Genomic DNA, 18,254 nt, shown 5'->3' on the forward strand with positions numbered 1-18,254 from the left:
TTGGAATTCTTCTGTAAGGAAGAGTATGTCTTCTTTCTATGGGTGATTTTTAAAGATAATTAAAAAAAACACTTTAGTAAATATGAATTATTTTTGAAAGGAAGAAAACCCAAGACACATGATCTAAAAAATATTTTTCTTTTATTTTGTATCTATATGAGATGATGGATGTTCACTACTTATTGGGGTGATCACTTCCTGATGTACGTAAGTCATTGTGCTGTACACCTTCAACTCATACAGTGCTGTATGTCAATTACATCACAATAAAAACTGGAAAGGAAAAAATCAATGAATTATGAAAAGACAGGCAAGACACTGAATGTTTGGGATTTTTTTATTTTTATACACATGACAAGATTTTACACCAATAGTCAGTTAAATAGTACAAATTTACATTCATGAGGAATGTTAAAAAAAAAATTCAACTAAAAAACCCACTTCTTCCTGTGACCCAAAATCCCAACATTTTACAGTGCAGGGGAGAAGGGGGCTGGGGGGGAGCATCCAAAACAAGTCTCTCCCAAAACAAATGAGTTAAATTTCACATTCCCTCTCCACACAGGATCCAAATGGTGACAGTGTAATTTACAGTTCATCTTTTTCAGCTGTAGATTTCTGTGAAAACAGAAAAATCAGAAGACATTAAAAACCAGCACAACAAACCTTAGCTCACAGAAGGTTCATGCATGGAAAAAACAATTGAAATGGACCCAGCCTATCCATTAACTTGAGCTGTAGGCTAGCACCTCACTTTGCTAATCTGCAAAATAACTTAGAACCCAACAACAAGATCAACAGTCCCTGAACACAAACAATCAAAAATTTAAAATAGCCTAATGTTACTACAGTTAAGGCAGAAGCAAGTGGCAAAGAACACAGAAGCACCGTGGGCTAAGGAACAATCTGCTTAGTAACATCTCAAGAATGGATGGCTAACCTAAGGGAATAAAGGAAGTGGGAAGATCAAAGTACACACTTTAAAGAAAAAAGGGATTTGCTCCAGCTTTTGAATTTGATAATTAGATGACTACTTATTTCTTGACTTCTGTAACAGTCTTAACTTTGCAAGAACTAAAAATGCAAGTCCCACTCTTGGTTTGTTCTACCTTTGCTGTTTCCTGTTCTTCCTCATCCGTTCCTGCATCCATTTCTTCGTCGTCATCTTGCTCTGTGTCTTCTGCGGTATCCTCTGTTGTTTCTTCAGGCTCTTCTTCTGGTTCTTCTTCCACCTAAGGGGAACATTTATGAGCCCATTAATGCATTGAACACCTTGGATCTATTTTCACTTTGCTCATTTAAATGTATAAGATCATAATTAACCTCACTCCGGTTTATCCAGAACTATAGAGTCAATCCTCTAATTAGAGTTAACAGTCAAGCTAACAAAGGGAGACAGACAAAAAAAGGATGTAACAGGGGGAGTTTCTCATTAATTTCTAGCAATGTGCGTGACACTGGGGATTCAAACATTCAATAAATTACTTCAAACCTTTGCATCAGGGTCAATGTTTAAGCTGAGGCGAAGCATTCTTTCTATTCTATCTCCATATGCTTTAGTGTCTGGTAAAAGATATCCTGACCGCAGTGTTGCTGTTTCAAACAAAACCACAGCAAGATCTGAAACTGTTTTGTCATCTTCATCTTCCTGAAATGGAAGAAGTCACACCTGATTAATATTAAAGGGTCCAAAGTAGTCAAATTAAAAGACAAAGGAGTATGGCTATGATATTGCTCACCTTAACTCTTCGAAGCATATCTCTGATCAGTGGGTGTCTGGGGTTAATTTCAAATGTTTTCTTCTGGCTGGCATAATAACTGTTACAGAGTACAAAAACAAACATATCAAATTTTAGGGTCCATGCATTTCCCATACTCTATTACTAACTCATGATTACAGAGAACAACTTTTTGAAAAATCGACATGCTTATATATTGTTACATCATGCTTTATATGTGTGTGGTTAGATGAAAGAGTACAATAATGAACTTTTTTTTTTTTCTTTTTTTTTTTTTTTACGGTACACGGACTTCTCACTGCTGTGGCCTCTCCCGTTGCGGAGCACAGGCTCCGGACGCGCAGGCTCAGCGGCCATGGCTCACGGGCCCAGCCGCTCTGCGGCATGTGGGATCTTCCCACACCAGGGCACGAACCCGTGTCCCCTGCATCGGCAGGTGGACTCCCAACCACTGCGCCACCAGGGAAGCCCTGAACTCTTATTTACTAATGAATCCCAAGTGCCTTTGTTGAGTGGATGAACTGATTTAATGTCTTGTTCATCCCCTCTTAATGTATTCACTATCTTAATTGCATCTGTGTCTCCCCAGAGGTCTGGGTGCTGCTCAAGTACCTTCTCCACAATGCCTCAACCTATATGGTTCTAAGAAAAACTGCTTCTTTTCTCTGAAGTCAGCTGCAATGCGTTCTGAGTATACCTTCATCGTCGTTAGCATCCTACCATCCCCTGTGACTGTTCTCCCTCCTATAGCTGCATGCCGAGGACAGGGAGAAGCCCGTCTCCCTACATCCTGGTATAACCTATCATACACGCAGGACTTAGAGGATTATGATTTGTCATCCTGACTAGTCTGAATGTCACAATTTATTTTATAAATATTACACACTGGTGAGTCAAGCTAATTATGAATTATAGATATATTTTTAAATGGAGTTTGGGGATTGTGACAATGGATACTACACTTAGGAAAAGAATCCTTAAGCTAGGCCTGGGGGGAAAAAGTATGATGATTAGGTAGCTAATAAGAAGATATTCCAGGTAGAAGAGAATAAGAGCAAGGAAGAAGTCATTTTCTAAGCTATTGTTGTGACATTAAAATAAAAACTTGAAATACATATTTCTTGAAAATAAAGGGTACCAAAGACCCAGTGTACCTCCAGTACTTGGCCCTTGAGTTCAAATACTCGTTAACTTGTGCACCCTCTACCCTTTATTTTGTGGAGCATACTTGTTGGGGGTGAAAAAAAGGATTTAACTCCTTTAAGAAATATAAGTGTCATTAACTTCATCTGTAACTATTATCTAAAAATGTAAAAGAAGTCCAGATACCAGGCCAAGCATATAATCTAATGCCAAAAGACATTATGTGTAACAGATTAAGAACATTTCCATCTGTAATAAAATACTATAAAATAAATCACAACTTCAAGACCTTTTCTTTAGCAATCTAATGTAGCAATCTAATCCCTTTGTAAACTTATCTAGTATACAACAGACAGTGGTGGACACTTAAAACACCTCAGTTCTTTGTATAGAAGCTGCCATTATCTTCTAAAGGACGGCTGTACAAGAGCTAACACCTCGGCAGGACTTCCATGAGGATGCTTACTTTGTAGAGATGTCCTTGCCGGTCTGGTATGCTTGGGCTTTCATGATTCTCTCCATGTTGCCAGACCATCCGTACTGGCTGGCCACAAGAGCACATGGGGACTCGGTCAGGCGCTGAGAGACCACAGCCTTTTCAATCTTAGGATAAGGAAACCAAAAGTTAGAGATATAGAAATATCAACAGTTAAGGTCGTGAAGTAATTGCATTTCAACTCCTTAAGGGCTCATCGCTTAACATCATAAACTGAGGCAGATCAGAAAAGCACCTCTCATTCAGATTTTTAGGAAACTGTCATTTAATAATCTGAATTTTCAGTCATAAATAAGTCCTTAAACATCAACTTTTAAAAACATTTAAAATTTAAGTTTAATCGGTAAAAATTTAAGCTATTATAAAAACAGTATTAAATTATGGAAAACTTTAAATTACAAAGGGAAGAAAAATACGCACCCACAGGCTAACACTTCTCAATTCTTTGTAGTTCATAAATTTTAAGCTCAACCTCCCAATAACTTAACTACAATATTAAATGTTGTTCTGTACAACTTTTTTTTTTTTTTTTTTTTTTTTTCTTTTTTTTTGCGGTATGTGGGCCTCTCACTGTTGCGGCCTCTCCCGCTGCGGAGCACAGGCTCCGGACGCGCAGGCCCAGCGGCCATGGCTCACGGGCCCAGCCGCTCCGCGGCACATGGGATCCTCCCAGACCGGGGCACGAACCCGTATCCCCTGCATCGGCAGGCGGACTCTCAACCACTGCGCCACCAGGGAGGCCCTGTACAACTTTTAATGGTTACAAAAGTACCAGCTGCAAAGTTTAATTTGCTGACACAACACATTTTAAAAAATGAAGACGCTAGAATTTTCACAATTTCTAATTTCTAGAATACCTTGTCCTTGAGGGCTTTATCTTTCATCCAATTGAGCAGAGGCTCAAATTCTTTCTCAATTGCTTCACGACTCTCCTTACTTTTCTCACTTTCATCAAACTTCACTCCTTCCTTGGCAACATTCTGGAACCTCTTCCCATCGAACTCAGGAAGAGCCTGAATGCAGTATTCGTCCACAGGTTCTGTGAGGTAAATCACTTCATATCCCTTTTTCAGAAGTCGCTCAACAAATGGAGAAGATTCAGCCTACAAAATTAAGAAAGTAACAAAAATTTCCAAGTCTGGCCTTGGTATATTTGTTCATCCTCGTAGCTACATTTATGTAGTACCAGCAACCCCGTTTTACAGGTGGAGAATTAAGAGGTGCAGAGAATATAAATGACTTTCTTCCTAGAAGTGACTGACAGGCCTCATAACTACTTCAGTTTATAATTATAAGTAAGTTTTCCTTTTTTTCCCTCAAGAGTTGGCTATAAATCCCCAGCTACACACCAGGACCAGTTCAAGTTCACCTCACCTCTTTTCTGCTGGACCCAGCCATGAAGTAGATTTTGTCTTGCTTCTCCTTCATTCTTTCCACATACTGGTCTAGACTAGTAATGTCACTTGGATGATGTGAAGACTGGAATCTAAGCAGTTTAGCAAGACGTGTTCGATTTGAGTGGTCTTCTATCACACCAAGCTTGATGTTGGTACCAAATTCTTTCCAAAAAGTATCATTGTATTTCTCATCAGCAATCTTCTTGATCATGTCCAGGGTTTTACGGACAAGTTTCTTTCTAATCACCTAAACAGAATTAAAGAGTAACTTTACAGAAGCTCATCGCAAACTTTTGAGAACATACAATACGCAAGGTAGCAGGGGAGTAGTGGTGAAAGATACAGACGCTGGTATTTATCAAGGGGCGGGGAATGGTGAGTACTCCTATGTCAGATGGAGCAAAAACTAAGTTGTCACTGGAAACCATCACAAGATTGTTTTAATGTTTATATTCTAACTTTAAGACCAGGTAGTGGGCATATATGGGTATTCACTGCTCTTTCAACTTTTCTGTAAGTCTGAAAATTTTTTATTATAAAATGTTGGGGGGAGAACAATCAGATTCTCAGGATTTGATCATTCCAGAGTAAAATTAAGTTCTTTATCTGAAGAGCCAAGGATTAGTCGCAAAACCTGGGAACTCCACTAATGGAGTCTTGTTCTCTGAAGCCCAACCAAAGAGCAAGGCGGCCGGTCTCTTCCCAGAGACACTCACCTTAAGCAGTTTATGTTGCTGCAGAGTCTCACGGGAAACATTCAAGGGGAGATCATCTGAGTCCACCTTCAGGTGGCAAAAGAAAGTTCAGTTAGCAATAAAAACACTGGAAAAAAATAAAACCAACCAACCCAAAGAAAACACCACTTCCAGACCCCCACTCTAATCCCCTCTTCCCCCATTCATCTCCAGATACTTACAACACCCTTGACAAAATTCAGGTATTTGGGCATCATATCATGGAAGTCATCTGTGATGAATACTCGGCGCACATACAGCTAAGCAGAAACCAAAAAAAAGGTGACTTTCTGGAAATCATACTTTCAAATTTTAAACTCAGTTTTTACCATATAAAAACCCACCTTAATGTAATCGCTCTTCTTAGATCCATATTCATCAAACAGACCACGTGGCGCAGATGTGGGTACAAATAAAATTGACTTGAAGGTAACTTCCCCTTCAGCAGTAAAGTGGATATATGCCATGGGGTCATCGCTTTCCTAGAAAGTTAGTATCTTAGTCATTCAAAAGGCACAGGAAAAAGGCAGCGCAAACGCTAAGCAATTTATTATGTCGTACACATTTAACTAACACAGTTTAACATTTAACTAACAAAAAAGTACCCTTACCAAAAAAGTGGAGGTGGGGGGCAAGGAGGGAAGAAGAAACAATTAAGATTGCACTTCTAGCTGGCTGTACATGGTTGTTCTGATGATGACTGTCAATAATACTCTATTGCCTAAACCTGGGGAAGGATGGATGAGTCTAGGTTCCACACATGTAAGAGAACAGGACAGGAAAACCACCGCCCTGCCTAAATGACAAAATAATATACAACATTTCATGAGTGTACTGTTCAACCAAAAAAGTACTCAGGAACAGGATTCTTCCATGAAATTTGGAACAGCAGTGGATAAAAAGAGGTATGTAAATAGCTATAAAGCATAAGGATAGAAATTTCCTGCATTATACATTACCGTACCCACATATGGCTACTGAGCACTTGAAATGTAGCTAGTCCACACTGAGATGTGCTGGTTAGTGTAAAACACACACTAGACTTTGACAACATGGTACAAACACACACCTCACAAAAATACCAACCAAACAAAAAAACCAAAAAGGAAACAACTCAATTTTTTATACTGATCACCTGTTGAAATAACACTGTTGGGTACGTTGGGTTAAAAAAATATGTTATTAAAAGTTAACTTCACCTGTTTCAACTTTTTAAAAAAATGTAGCCTCTAAAAGACTTAAAATCACACACTGCTCACGTATTTCTAATATAGCTGCTCGAGACGCAAGTACCTTTACATATGCACTAGGACTTTCGAGTTCACGGGAATGAAAGTAGAGGCAGAACCAAGGGAAAGTTTTTGGAAGTAAAGCTGAAAGGATGGTTGGATGTTAAGGTAAGGAAAACAAAGGTTAAGTAACAAGTTAGCAGATGGAATAGAGCAAAGAACAAATACAATCACAGAACATTAAGTTTTCTCTAGCCGTGCTAAGTCCATTAAACTGTTCTCTTTTGTGCAAGATGTTTCAGGAAACATTAACTTGAAACAATTTTAGTCAATGCTAGTTTTGGATTCTAAGAGTTACAAGAAATGATCAGTAAAAGAAAACAAAACGTTGGCAAGGAAATAGATTTAGTAATTATTCCTAGGCATATGACCTCAAAAGAAATGTTTGATGTTGTAAACATGCTCTTCAATATTATGTTAAAAGTCATTCAATAACATGGTTTTAGGTCTTACAGGTTCTGTAGTAGAAATCAAGCATGTACCTAGTAGGCAGTTCTAAACCTTTTTTGTAGCACAGACCACTTGGCAATTTGGTGAAGCCTACAGATTCCTTCTCAGAGTAAAATTTTTTTTAATGCATAATATAAAATACACAGGATTAAAAAGGAAACCAGTTGTGTTGAAATAGTTATAAAACTATTTTTAAACATATTTTTGATTTAGTAATGTTTCATTATCACATTATTCTAAAATAACATTTACCTTTGAAAATGATTTGTAGAAAGCTTTGTATTCATCCTCCTCCACTTCTTTCGATGGTCTCTGCCATATTGGTTTGATATCATTCATAAGTTCCCAATCCCAGACAGTTTTTTCAACCTGAAGTTACAGTATTTGATTAGTCTCTCCTAGCAGATATACCAGTGGTATCAATAGTTATACCACAGTAACCACAGCTTTAGAACATTTCAAAAAAGTATTAATATAGGAAGCACCAAAGGGTACCTATGCTGTAGTATGGTTCTTGCCAAGTGGATCAAAAAAAATTTTTTTAAGTACTTCTGTCTGTTATTTAATACAACAAAGACAAATGGTTATTCATTATCATTGATAACAATCCAACTAAGGTTTTTTCAGTTATTTTTAACTAGCTAAAATGCTATTTCTTAAAAATACCTGTTTTGAGTTTAGAAGGATATACATCTTATGTATTTCTATTTCATGACTTATAGAAACCCAACATCTTACAATAAATATTTCTCAAAATCCACCACCATTACTTCTACCTACTCTACTACCTAAGCAGACCAGAGAACTAATTTTATAGTTGATATCTACATGACAAAAGATGCAAAAAAGCTTTTTAAGCTTTTAAAATTCAAAACATATCATAAGCCATCAGTCCTGGGCAATATATGGAAGTCAGAGAACTCTTCATAAAAATGACCTGCATCTGCTACTTAAAACTTAGAGAGAGAGAGAGAGAGAGAGAGAGAGAGAGAGAGAGAGAGAGAGAGAGAGAGAGAGAGGGAGGGGGGAGGGGGAGGGGGAGAGCACACGCGCGTGCGCGCACACACACAGTTTGGTTTTAAAAGCTGGGCCTACGGACTCACTCCTTGAAAAAAGAAGACCATTAAGAACTGAAGCGTACCTCAAATCGGTCTGGGCATATTTGGGTTTCTGTGTTTTTTCTAACATAAGCTAAACAATGTTTTTTACCTTAGTTCTCCCCTCTCTCTGGTTTTATCAAGATATCATTGATACACATCACTGCATGAGTTTTAGGCATACCGCATAAAGGCTGAATTACACATACTGTGAAATGATCACCACAATAAGTTAACATCCATCATCTCATATAGATGAGAATAAAAGAATAAACAACAATTTTAAAAAATGGACCAAAGAAAGGAGTTTCTCCTTATAATGAGAACTCTCAGGATTTACTCTCTGACCTTTCCTAGACACCACAGAGCAGCGTTAGCTCTACCTGTCACGCTGTACGTGACATCCCTAGTACTTATTTACCTTATAACTGGAAGTTTCTACCTTTTGCACCTTCTTCCAACACCCCCCGACCCCTGGCAACAACAAATCTGATCTCTTTTTCTACAAGTTTGGTACTTTATAACCTAAAAAATATTTTAAGTAGGAAGATGAACCAGACTTACTTTTTTAGTTTTTGGTTTCTTTTCTTCTTCTTCTTCTTCTTCTACTGCAGCTTCATCATCAGATTCTTCTTTTTCTTCTTTTGCTGCTTCTTCTTCTTCCATGGGTTCCTCAACAGTTTCAGTCTGTTGAAGTAGAAAGTAGAATTACGGTTGAACTCATTTGTTTAATAATTCTGATTTCAGCTATAGGATATGAAACAAAATTACAGCTGAAAAAATCGATCTTCAGTAAGAAAACACTGAGAGTATCCTGTATTGAAAGAACCATATTTAACGTTCATTCTTTCAGTGTTAAATATTCGAATATGTGCCAAGGTAATACACATAAATTGTATTCCTACAAATTTACCTTGCTGCTCCATACATAAATAGGAAAGTTTATGAACTGTGAATATTTTTTCACGAGACTTTTAATTGTATCCAGTTCCAGGTAATCAGATGCTTCTTCTTTTAAAACAAGGCTGCAAAGAAAGTAAGACGTTTAGAGAGAGACATGATGGTTTAAAGGATCTGATTATGAATTTGTCTAAATACTCATATGACTATAATAGCCAGCAATTCTGTGTATAACCAACAATGCCCCCGTTATCCGTGTTAAGAACTCGCATCACCGATAAAGGTTTGTGAGCTAAATGTACCAAATATGGGTATGGTAAAGGAAGAACTTTCTTGCACTCCCTCGGGTGGAAAATATTCTTAGTTCCAAGTAAAAAAATGAAAATGTTCTCAACCTTCTCAATGTGCTGGATGTTTTTCATTTGGAGAACAGAAATCTCAAGTTAGTTGAAGGTGGGAAATCACTGCAATATTCTGGAGAAAAGTAGAATCATATGCACTCTGATAGCTACTCTAGAAATCAAGGGATTATTGTAGTTAACCCCTAATAAAAACATGTTCCTTAAAAAAAGCTAGAAAATTAATCTGAACTATTGTTTACATTTGCACTAGACAAGAAAACAGTAACCACCTGTCACATGTGACTATTTACATAAAAGTTAAAATCAGTTCTTTAGTTATATTGCCACATTCCAGTAGTCACATGTAGCTAGTGGCTACCATCTTGGACAGAGCAGTGATAGAACATTTCTACCACAGAAAGCTCTACTGGACAGCGCTGGCTTAGATAATTACAATAGCAAAAATTGTAGCACTGCTTCCTCTTCTTCCTCACACCCCTTCTGCAAACACCACCTCCATCCACCAAAAATAATCATCACAGCGTACTCTCAAACACAGCAGGTAGTCGTGATGTTTATGCTCCCAGTAAATATGGGCAATGTTGTATCCATGGTTCTCTCCCTGCCTCAAAAAGCTTATAGTTTCGTAGCACCTGCCAACACGTAGACAGCACATGATGACACAGCCTAGTGAGGGGACTAAATCTCTGGTCTTGGAGCATACACATTAGTGATCCGGGGTTAGTGCAGAGTTGCATCACTTTTGGATGCAAACTGAAGCTCATGGTTAGACATCTTAGTTAGAGGTATTTAAGAGGCAATTAGACATATGAGCCCAGGGCCCCGTAGAGAGATCTAGACCAGGGGTTGGCAAACCCTGGCTGGCACCCATAAGAAATTTTATCAGGATACAACCTCATCCTATATTGTCTATGGCTGCTTTCAAACTAGAATAGGAGAGTTGTGACATGTGACAGATCCTGTAGTCCACGAGCTTAAAATATTTACTAGCTGATCCTTTAAGAAAAAGTTTGCTGACTCCTGATCTGGACTAAGAATATAGATTAGAGAACCCTGAGGAGGAGCTGGAACCTGGATCCAAGACAGTGGTTCAGACTGCATGAGGGACACGGGATAATGTGAAAGGGCTGAAACTGAACTTTTGAAGAAAGAGAGTATCAACATGTAGGCAATGGAAAGTTTAAAGAGATGAAGCTAGGTACTGAATGGATCGTTTTAAGGTATGAGCAGTAGAATGCAAATTCTGTAGAAAACACAAGAGAAAAACTACAAAAAAAAAAAAAAAAAAAAAGAACCTATTGCTGGGAGCCATACCAACTAAAATAACCCTGAATCCACTGGATTTAGCAACAAGGATTACTGGTGACTTATTTCAATGGAAAGATGGTGGATAAAGTCAAAACACAGTGGGCTGAGCTGTGAACAGAAGGTGAAGTAGCCACAAAGGCAAGTTTGCTTTTTTGAGAAGCTCAACAGTAGATGGGGGGCGGGAAGAAGAGAGCGCATGCCTGGCAGCAGCACAGGGCACGGCACCACCTGCCTTCGTTCCTCCTACCAGAGACTTCAATGCGTTTACACTTGGATGGGAAAGAGGAAGGTGCTCAGGAAAGGCTTTAAAAGACATGGTAGGCATCAATTTATGCTTAGTCTCTGAGGAGGTGGCGTGAGAGACAACAGATGAGAAGCAGAGACTAGCTTTGGGGAGAAATGTAGAATACTCCCTCATGGTAGTAGGAGGGACAGAAGTAATTTTTACAGCACTTACAGGATGCTAATTTCATGATCTCATTTAATCCTCACTAAATCTCTCATAAGGGTACAGTAGCTAATGGTGGCTACTTTAGGGGTACAGACAGGAGTAGGGAGGAAATTGAATTGTCTGATGGTTTCTACTTTATTAGTCAAATACAAGATGAAGTCATATGTATGCAGGGCAAGATCCTAACCTTGTCACTTCTAGACTTTCAGTTCCTCAAATGGGCCTCTTGCCTCTGGAACCTCCAACGTGCTGTGCTTGCTGCCTAGAATATCTGAACCTAATTTATTACCATTTCAGAAAGACCTTCTGATGAGGGAGGTATCCCTTAACTTCCTTTCTGGCATTTGCCACTCTGAAATTATCTCATGTTTTTTCTTAGTCGAATGAGCCATGTGAAAGCAGGGACAGCAACTGTCTTATTCTCCACTGTAGCCCTAAACCCTAGCAGGTAACAGGCACTCAAATGAATATCTGTTAAGTGAATGGTCGGGAAGGAGGGCTTAAAGAAAAAAGGTAATTTTGCCAAGGAAAGGAGAACCTGTTTTAAGATTTCATTTACTGATCAACCATCCATGCTACCGTGTGAAACCATCCTGATGACCCTTATTCATTCATACCAATACCTGCCAGTCATGCGTTAGGCTCTGGGAACGGAGGATCAACAAAATGTTTGCTGACATGGAGCTTCCATCTAGATGTCTCACCTGTCTCTTAGCAACCTAAGACATTAGCACCTCTTGGGACATCATTTTCTATCTCTTTCTAGTTAAAAGATGTGATTTACCTGTATTCTCCTACCACCTAACAGAGAGGGCCCTGGGGTTTAACTATTAGGGATGCCTCCTAAAGAGATCAGGAGATGTGAAAGGCAGGAGAAGGTAAATTTAGAACAGTAAATTAGTAAAAATACTAAAGTGCAGTTGTCTAGTTTCATGAAAGGAAAATCTCTGACAATGAAGATAGGAAATGTCTTCTGGGATGAAGAAAATTGGTCGAAATGATAGATGTATGCTTGTTTCCTACCTGAATATTTAAAAATCCTTAATGTTGAGAAAATTTTAAGCTGAATTAAGAAAAAAATCAAGACTGTAGGCATTTTCACTTGGCAGAACTGGGCAAGTCAATTGACCTCTAAATTGGAATTTCTTTATCTCTAAGATGGAGAAAAAAACAAAAGGCAGAAAGCTGCCCTGTCGCCTGTCTGCTTCACACTTCACAGAGCTGCAAGCACCAGGAGATACTGGGCATAAGATATGTCTCATCGACACCAACAATAGGTACTGGCTTAAAATGAATTCCGTATCAAATTCGATAACTAGTAACTATCCTCGAATGAGACGTTTTCTTCCAAAGAACTTTCTTAACTCTCTTCAAGTCCTTTATCTGTTCCTGTGCTCTCCAACCCGCCCCCAACCCTGGCTACTGTCTTGGAATGTTTTCAACCGTTACCCAGGTTACCCCAAGAGTCTCTTCTCATCCAGTCCTGCCATCCTCCACACCACCTTCAGAAAACTTTAACAAAGTTCATCAGAAATTCCATCAGTAACTGCCACCACCTGCAAGGAATACCTTGAATCTTGTAAACACGCTGTGCCACCGCCGTTATCCATGATGCTCCACAGACTGACACCACTTTTCTAAGTCCTGCTTACCTGGAAAACCTGGACAAGCCACTTGTCTGTGAGGCCTCCGATCTGCCTTCTCCCTGAAGAGCTAACCCTTCCTCCTTCAAGCCCTCCATAGACAGCAGCCACCATAACTCTGGGTCCGGCCCTTTGCAAGGCCTCAAAATACTTCAAGTGGTGAAAACTGTTCAAGTTCCTCATTTTTATAGGCAAAGAAATTAAGGCCCAGAATAGGCCGTTTGCTCAGAGCCAGAACTGGAGAATCAAGATCCTCGTTACGACTATTAATTCTCATTAGGAATTAGTAATACTCACGTAATTGTCGTTCCCCGTCCTAGAGTGTTTCCTCTGGGGTCAGCAATTACAGAAAATTCATTGGAGTCCGACTCCCAGATGTGCTGGGTGTCGTTGTTGTGTTTCGACGTGACAATAACTTTATCTGCTACAAGGAAGGCAGAATAGAAACCGACACCAAACTGGCCAATCAGTTCTGAAGTTGACTGGCCATCTTCTTGTGCCTCAGTCATTTTGTTTAAAAACTCGCTCGTCCCAGATTTGGCTATGGTACCAAGGTTTTTAACCAACTCTTCCCGGGTCATTCCTACACCAGTGTCTGTGACATGGAGCAGGTTCTTCTCCTTGTCACACTAAAACCAAGACAAGAACAAAACAGTTATACTTGCCCAATACTCATGATATAAAAAGGAAATACTGAGCTATATATTGAGAAACTACCAGCTTTGGACCGCATCAATTCCAATACAGAAAACAAAACTGAGATATTTTCCTCATATAGTATTTTATGGCCTTTTCAAAAAGCGTACATCTTAAGCACAAGCATCTTTATAGAGAGTAAGTTCAGTGTATTTGATAAAGTATCCATATAAAGAGGGCAAGGACTGGTCTAAATGTCAAAGGGCATAGATAGAACTAAATGAAGGAAGCTATTTATGAAAAAAAAATTCAAGAAAAATAAAATTTTATGTTTCACCTATTTCTTTGATAGAAATTAAAAGGATTCAAAATTTGAATGACTTCTGTCTTTGGAATCTGTGGTGACCAATGTTCTTCACTAAACATTCCCAGCTCTCTGCCTTCCAGAAATACAGTAGGATTATACTTCCTCCACTTATGGTTGGATAAGGCCATGTGACTAGCTCTGGCCAACGAGTTGCAAGTGGGAGTCAGGGGTGTGGCTTTCAGGCTGGAGCCTTTAATTGATGCGAGACCCTCCAAGCTTTCTCTGCACTGTGGCAACCAGCTACACTTCAGATGGCGGCTGCTCAATCAGCCTGTGTCATAGAGATGATGCAAAGCAAAGGCCACAGGCAGCCATGATTGATGATTTAAGCCAGGGGTTGGCAAACTTTTTCTGGAAAAGGGCCAGAGAGTATTTTAGGCTTTGTGGACCATACGGCCTCTGTTAAAAGCAGTCACAGATAACACACAAACGGGCATGGCTGTGTTCCAAAAACATTATTTATAAAAACAGGACTTCCCTGGTGGCGCAGTGGTTAAGAATCCGCCTGTCAATGCAGGGGACACGGGTTTGAGCCCTGGTCCGGGAAGATCCCACATGCCACGGAGCAACTAAGCCCATGCACCACAACTACTGAGCCTGCGCTCTAGAGCCGTGAGCCACAACTACTGAGCCCTCGCCCCACAACCACTGAAGCCCACACACCTACAGCCCATGCTCCGCAACAAGAGAAGCCACTGCAAGGAGAAGCCCGCGCACCGCAACGAAGAGTAGCCCCCCGCTCACTGCAACTAGAGAAAGCCCTCACGCAGCAACAAAGACCTGACGCAGCCAAAGAAAAAAATAAAATATAATGTTAAAAATAAATAAAAACAGGCAGCAGGTCAGATTTGACCCACAGGCCATATTTGGCTGACCCCTGATTTAAGTCCCTGACACTTGGGAATTAATTGTTATTGCTCCTAACCTAGCCTATCTTGACTGATATGCATTCTCTATCTCTAAGAATTCTTTGTAGTTAAAAAGAAAATTGTTCTAAGCTTACCTTAATTTTAACCGTTAATTCCTCATTTCCAGCAAGAGCATTTTCATCAGTCAGTGATATTAGCCTTATCTTATCTAAAGCATCAGAAGCATTCGAAATCAGTTCTCTCAGGAAAATCTAAATGGAAGCCAGATTTAATACACACTTAGATTAGCCTCAAGATACACGAGACATTAAATTTAATGTCAAACTCATTTTATTTCTACTCTGTACTCTGAAAAAGCACTCTTCAAGGACTAGACTTCTGTGGTACAGAGGTGGCATTACTCTCCTGGTAAAAGGAGGCACAGCTCTCTACACAAAGGGCTGTAGCGACTACAAGGAACACCTGAACTGCTGAGCGTAGCTGATATACTCTATTTTCCTTCCTAATGACCTTTCTGTATGCAATACTCAAGGCTTAGTTTGTTATGACTGAACTTAAGACTCACAACTATTTAGCAGGCCATACACAGTTGGAGGGGAAAGGGGAAAAAAAAAAGAAGGGAAAATGTTTAGCAACCCTCCCCCTCCCTTCAAACACACACAAATAGGTATCTAGTAGTGATTCTTGTACATACTGGGTTTTTAATTTTGCCAACTACTTGCTTGGAATTGCTATGTCAGCACATTCACTATGAAAGTTAACAAGTTAGCTACCATACGGAAACAAAACAACATTATCATAACCACATGTTGCTTACCTCTTTATTTTTATACAATGAATTGATGATAAGTTTCATCATTCTGTTAACTTCGGCTTGGAAGGCAAACTTTTCTGATTTCTCTCTAAGTTCTCTTATTTGGGATGCATTTAATCCATCCAACTGAATAGCTTCTTCCTCTCTAAGGAAATAAATTTGATCAACTAATACTGCATTACTTAATTCCCTCCAAAAATATAGGATCTGTGATGAGAGCACAGTGATCTCTTAAGGTTGTCTTAACGGTTAAAAGGCTAAAATGCAAACCTTTATATTACTAGTCTACCATCTCATTATTATTTTATCACAGTAGTACATTACCTTTAACAGCATGTTGGAAATACTCTGTGTTTAACATTGTCAGAAAAATAAACCCAACTTCCCTCGCCTAAAAAGCAAAGTTACACTCATTTATGTTTCCTCACAGGAAACCCTCTTTCTGGGAAACTTTGGCTTCTAAGGGTCTACAAAAGTTTAAGTCCTAAGAAGCCGAATCAAAACATTGCTCAACTGACAGAATTCCTTTTTAAAATTACTAAGTATACACACTGACCATAAAACCAAAGGAAAAGCCTTTCCTAAGGTCTTAGGAAGGCTATAGTGCTAGCATTCTGAAACAGAGTTATCAAAATAGTTTTCAAGGGAATTCATCTCATTTTGACCAGTCATTCTTAGTGGCAAAGTTAGGAGATACTATGTATGCACACACTTACTACCCCTAACATTTTCTCTATTTAAATTCAGAGTATTAAACTGCATCTGGATCTTTCGAGAAGAGATACAAAAAAGCTACTGTATTCCAAGTTCCCAACGGGTTATCTGTATAGTTTCAGAAGAACACAAACCTCTGTATTACTTCATCATCTGTCCTTGAGCCTTCTCTACTTTTACCCAGATCTTCTTCCACTGTCCCATCCACATCCACTTCATCGTCAGCGTGGACAGACCCTGAAGGCAGATTTAACACCAGAAAACTCTTCAGCATCGTTGCTTCATGTACTTCTCAGAAGAAACAAGATCAAACAGGGCCAGCGTAGTGGTTGCAAAATTCACTTGGCAAATACGGGAGGGGGCGATGTAAGAATGGATCCACAGGTTTAAATATCCAATGTAAACCCACGTAAGCGTATTTCTTATGTAAGTTCAGATACTGAGGTCTCCCAGGAGATTTTGAAATACGGAGGCAGCCATCACTTCTAAAGGGTGGCCCTGGGATCCTTTATAAATACTGTTGAGCAGATTCGATTCCAGGCCCCTTCTACATTCACACGTGTTGCCCGCAGGCCGAGACAAGGCCTCCACACTGACCATGCCAAAACTTAGGCCTTCAATATCACAAGTCAGAACACGAAAAGGGTTTGTGCAACCTCTAGCGAGGGGAACTGAAGGGCCCAGGGGCCTGAGAAAGCGAAGAGACGTTTAGAGACTTTAAGATGTTAAGGAGCTCGAGCAAAAGTGAGTCAAACACGCTGACACTGCCGGTTCGCTGCCTCCGGGCCTCACGCTCCACAGCCCAGCGGCTAAGAAAGGAAACTCGCGTTGGCGAGGCGTGGAAGCCTGGGGGGCGGGGGGGGGGTCCTCAAACTCTGATGGCCAAAGGTTGCGGCAGCTGACAAAAGTCCTCCGGAAAGGGCACACACAATGCTCCCGGGGGAGGGCAGGGAGGGGGGCACGAGCCCGAGGGAGGCCCCACCGCGAGGAGGCTGAGCCCTCTAGGAGCGGATACTAGGAGATGTGTAAGGGATTAAAACGACTCCGTTCTCCTTTTGTCTTTCCAGAGGAAGGAGAGAGTAAACGAAACCCCGAGCCTCTTTCGAGGAAAAGCAATGGACACCCCACAGACCAAGCACAGGCCCTGTAATCCCCCTCCCGGGCTTAGCGCCCCCAGAACCTTCGAGAAGAGGCCGCGCTTGAGGAGGGGGGGCGTCCAGGGGGGCCCGCTCCTCCAGGATCACTCACCGAAGGTCAGCAGGACGCAGCAGAGGCCCAGCACCCACAGGGCCTTCATGGCGCACGGCCGGTGAGTCTCAAGTCCCCTTTGATCGCAGAGGCCGCCTCCGCCCCCCCCAACCCACGCCGGGCTCGGATCCTTACACCTCAAGCCTTGCGATCCGCCCACTACCCGCAAGCAGGTCGGGCCGCTTTTCACCCCCACTTCTCGCGGGCGGGGGACGGGAAACACGAATCCACCAATCGTGCCGTACCACGCACCACCTGTACCCAATGGGGACTCGTGGGGGGGACCGCAGTCCACCAATCGGAGCTGTCCAGGTGCGGTGTCCAATGCCCGAAGCGTGGCTCCTTCCGATTGGTCAGCTCTGGTTCCTTTTCTCCAATCAACTGGTTCCGCGGGCCCCTCTCACGCGGCACCGCCCCTTTGCCTGGTTGCTCCGGTCTCTAAGGGCTACCCTCCAATGAACGTCAGCACAGAACACATCCTCCTTACGGAGAGGTCACGCGGAACCACTTCCGGATCCTAGAACTCGCTTACTCCGTGACCAGGGGAAGCGGTAGCCATGGCAACGCGTTCTTCACCTTTCCCTTGTCCATGCGTGG

General features: G+C 40.8%; 1 protein-coding gene across 1 annotated transcript; it reads right to left on the reverse strand.

Annotated features, from left to right (window-relative positions):
• Nucleotides 1-323: 323 nt before the first annotated feature.
• Nucleotides 324-17,828, reverse strand: HSP90B1 (heat shock protein 90 beta family member 1). The gene is made up of 18 exons (XM_060111907.1): nt 17,658-17,828; nt 16,544-16,646; nt 15,699-15,840; nt 15,016-15,132; nt 13,307-13,638; nt 9,259-9,370; nt 8,910-9,032; nt 7,501-7,617; nt 5,854-5,991; nt 5,692-5,769; nt 5,492-5,557; nt 4,753-5,022; nt 4,236-4,481; nt 3,349-3,485; nt 1,740-1,818; nt 1,493-1,648; nt 1,110-1,232; nt 324-618 (listed from the first exon to the last, which is right to left on the reverse strand). The coding sequence occupies exons 1-18, from the start codon at nt 17,704-17,706 to the stop codon at nt 589-591; spliced, it is 2,418 nt and encodes an 805-aa protein (XP_059967890.1). The 5' UTR covers nt 17,707-17,828; the 3' UTR covers nt 324-588.
• Between the last annotated feature and the right edge of the window lie 426 nt (nt 17,829-18,254).

The sequence above is a fragment of the Mesoplodon densirostris genome, chromosome 11, assembly GCF_025265405.1.
Source record: "Mesoplodon densirostris isolate mMesDen1 chromosome 11, mMesDen1 primary haplotype, whole genome shotgun sequence".
In the NCBI taxonomy this organism is placed as follows: Eukaryota; Metazoa; Chordata; class Mammalia; order Artiodactyla; family Ziphiidae; genus Mesoplodon; species Mesoplodon densirostris.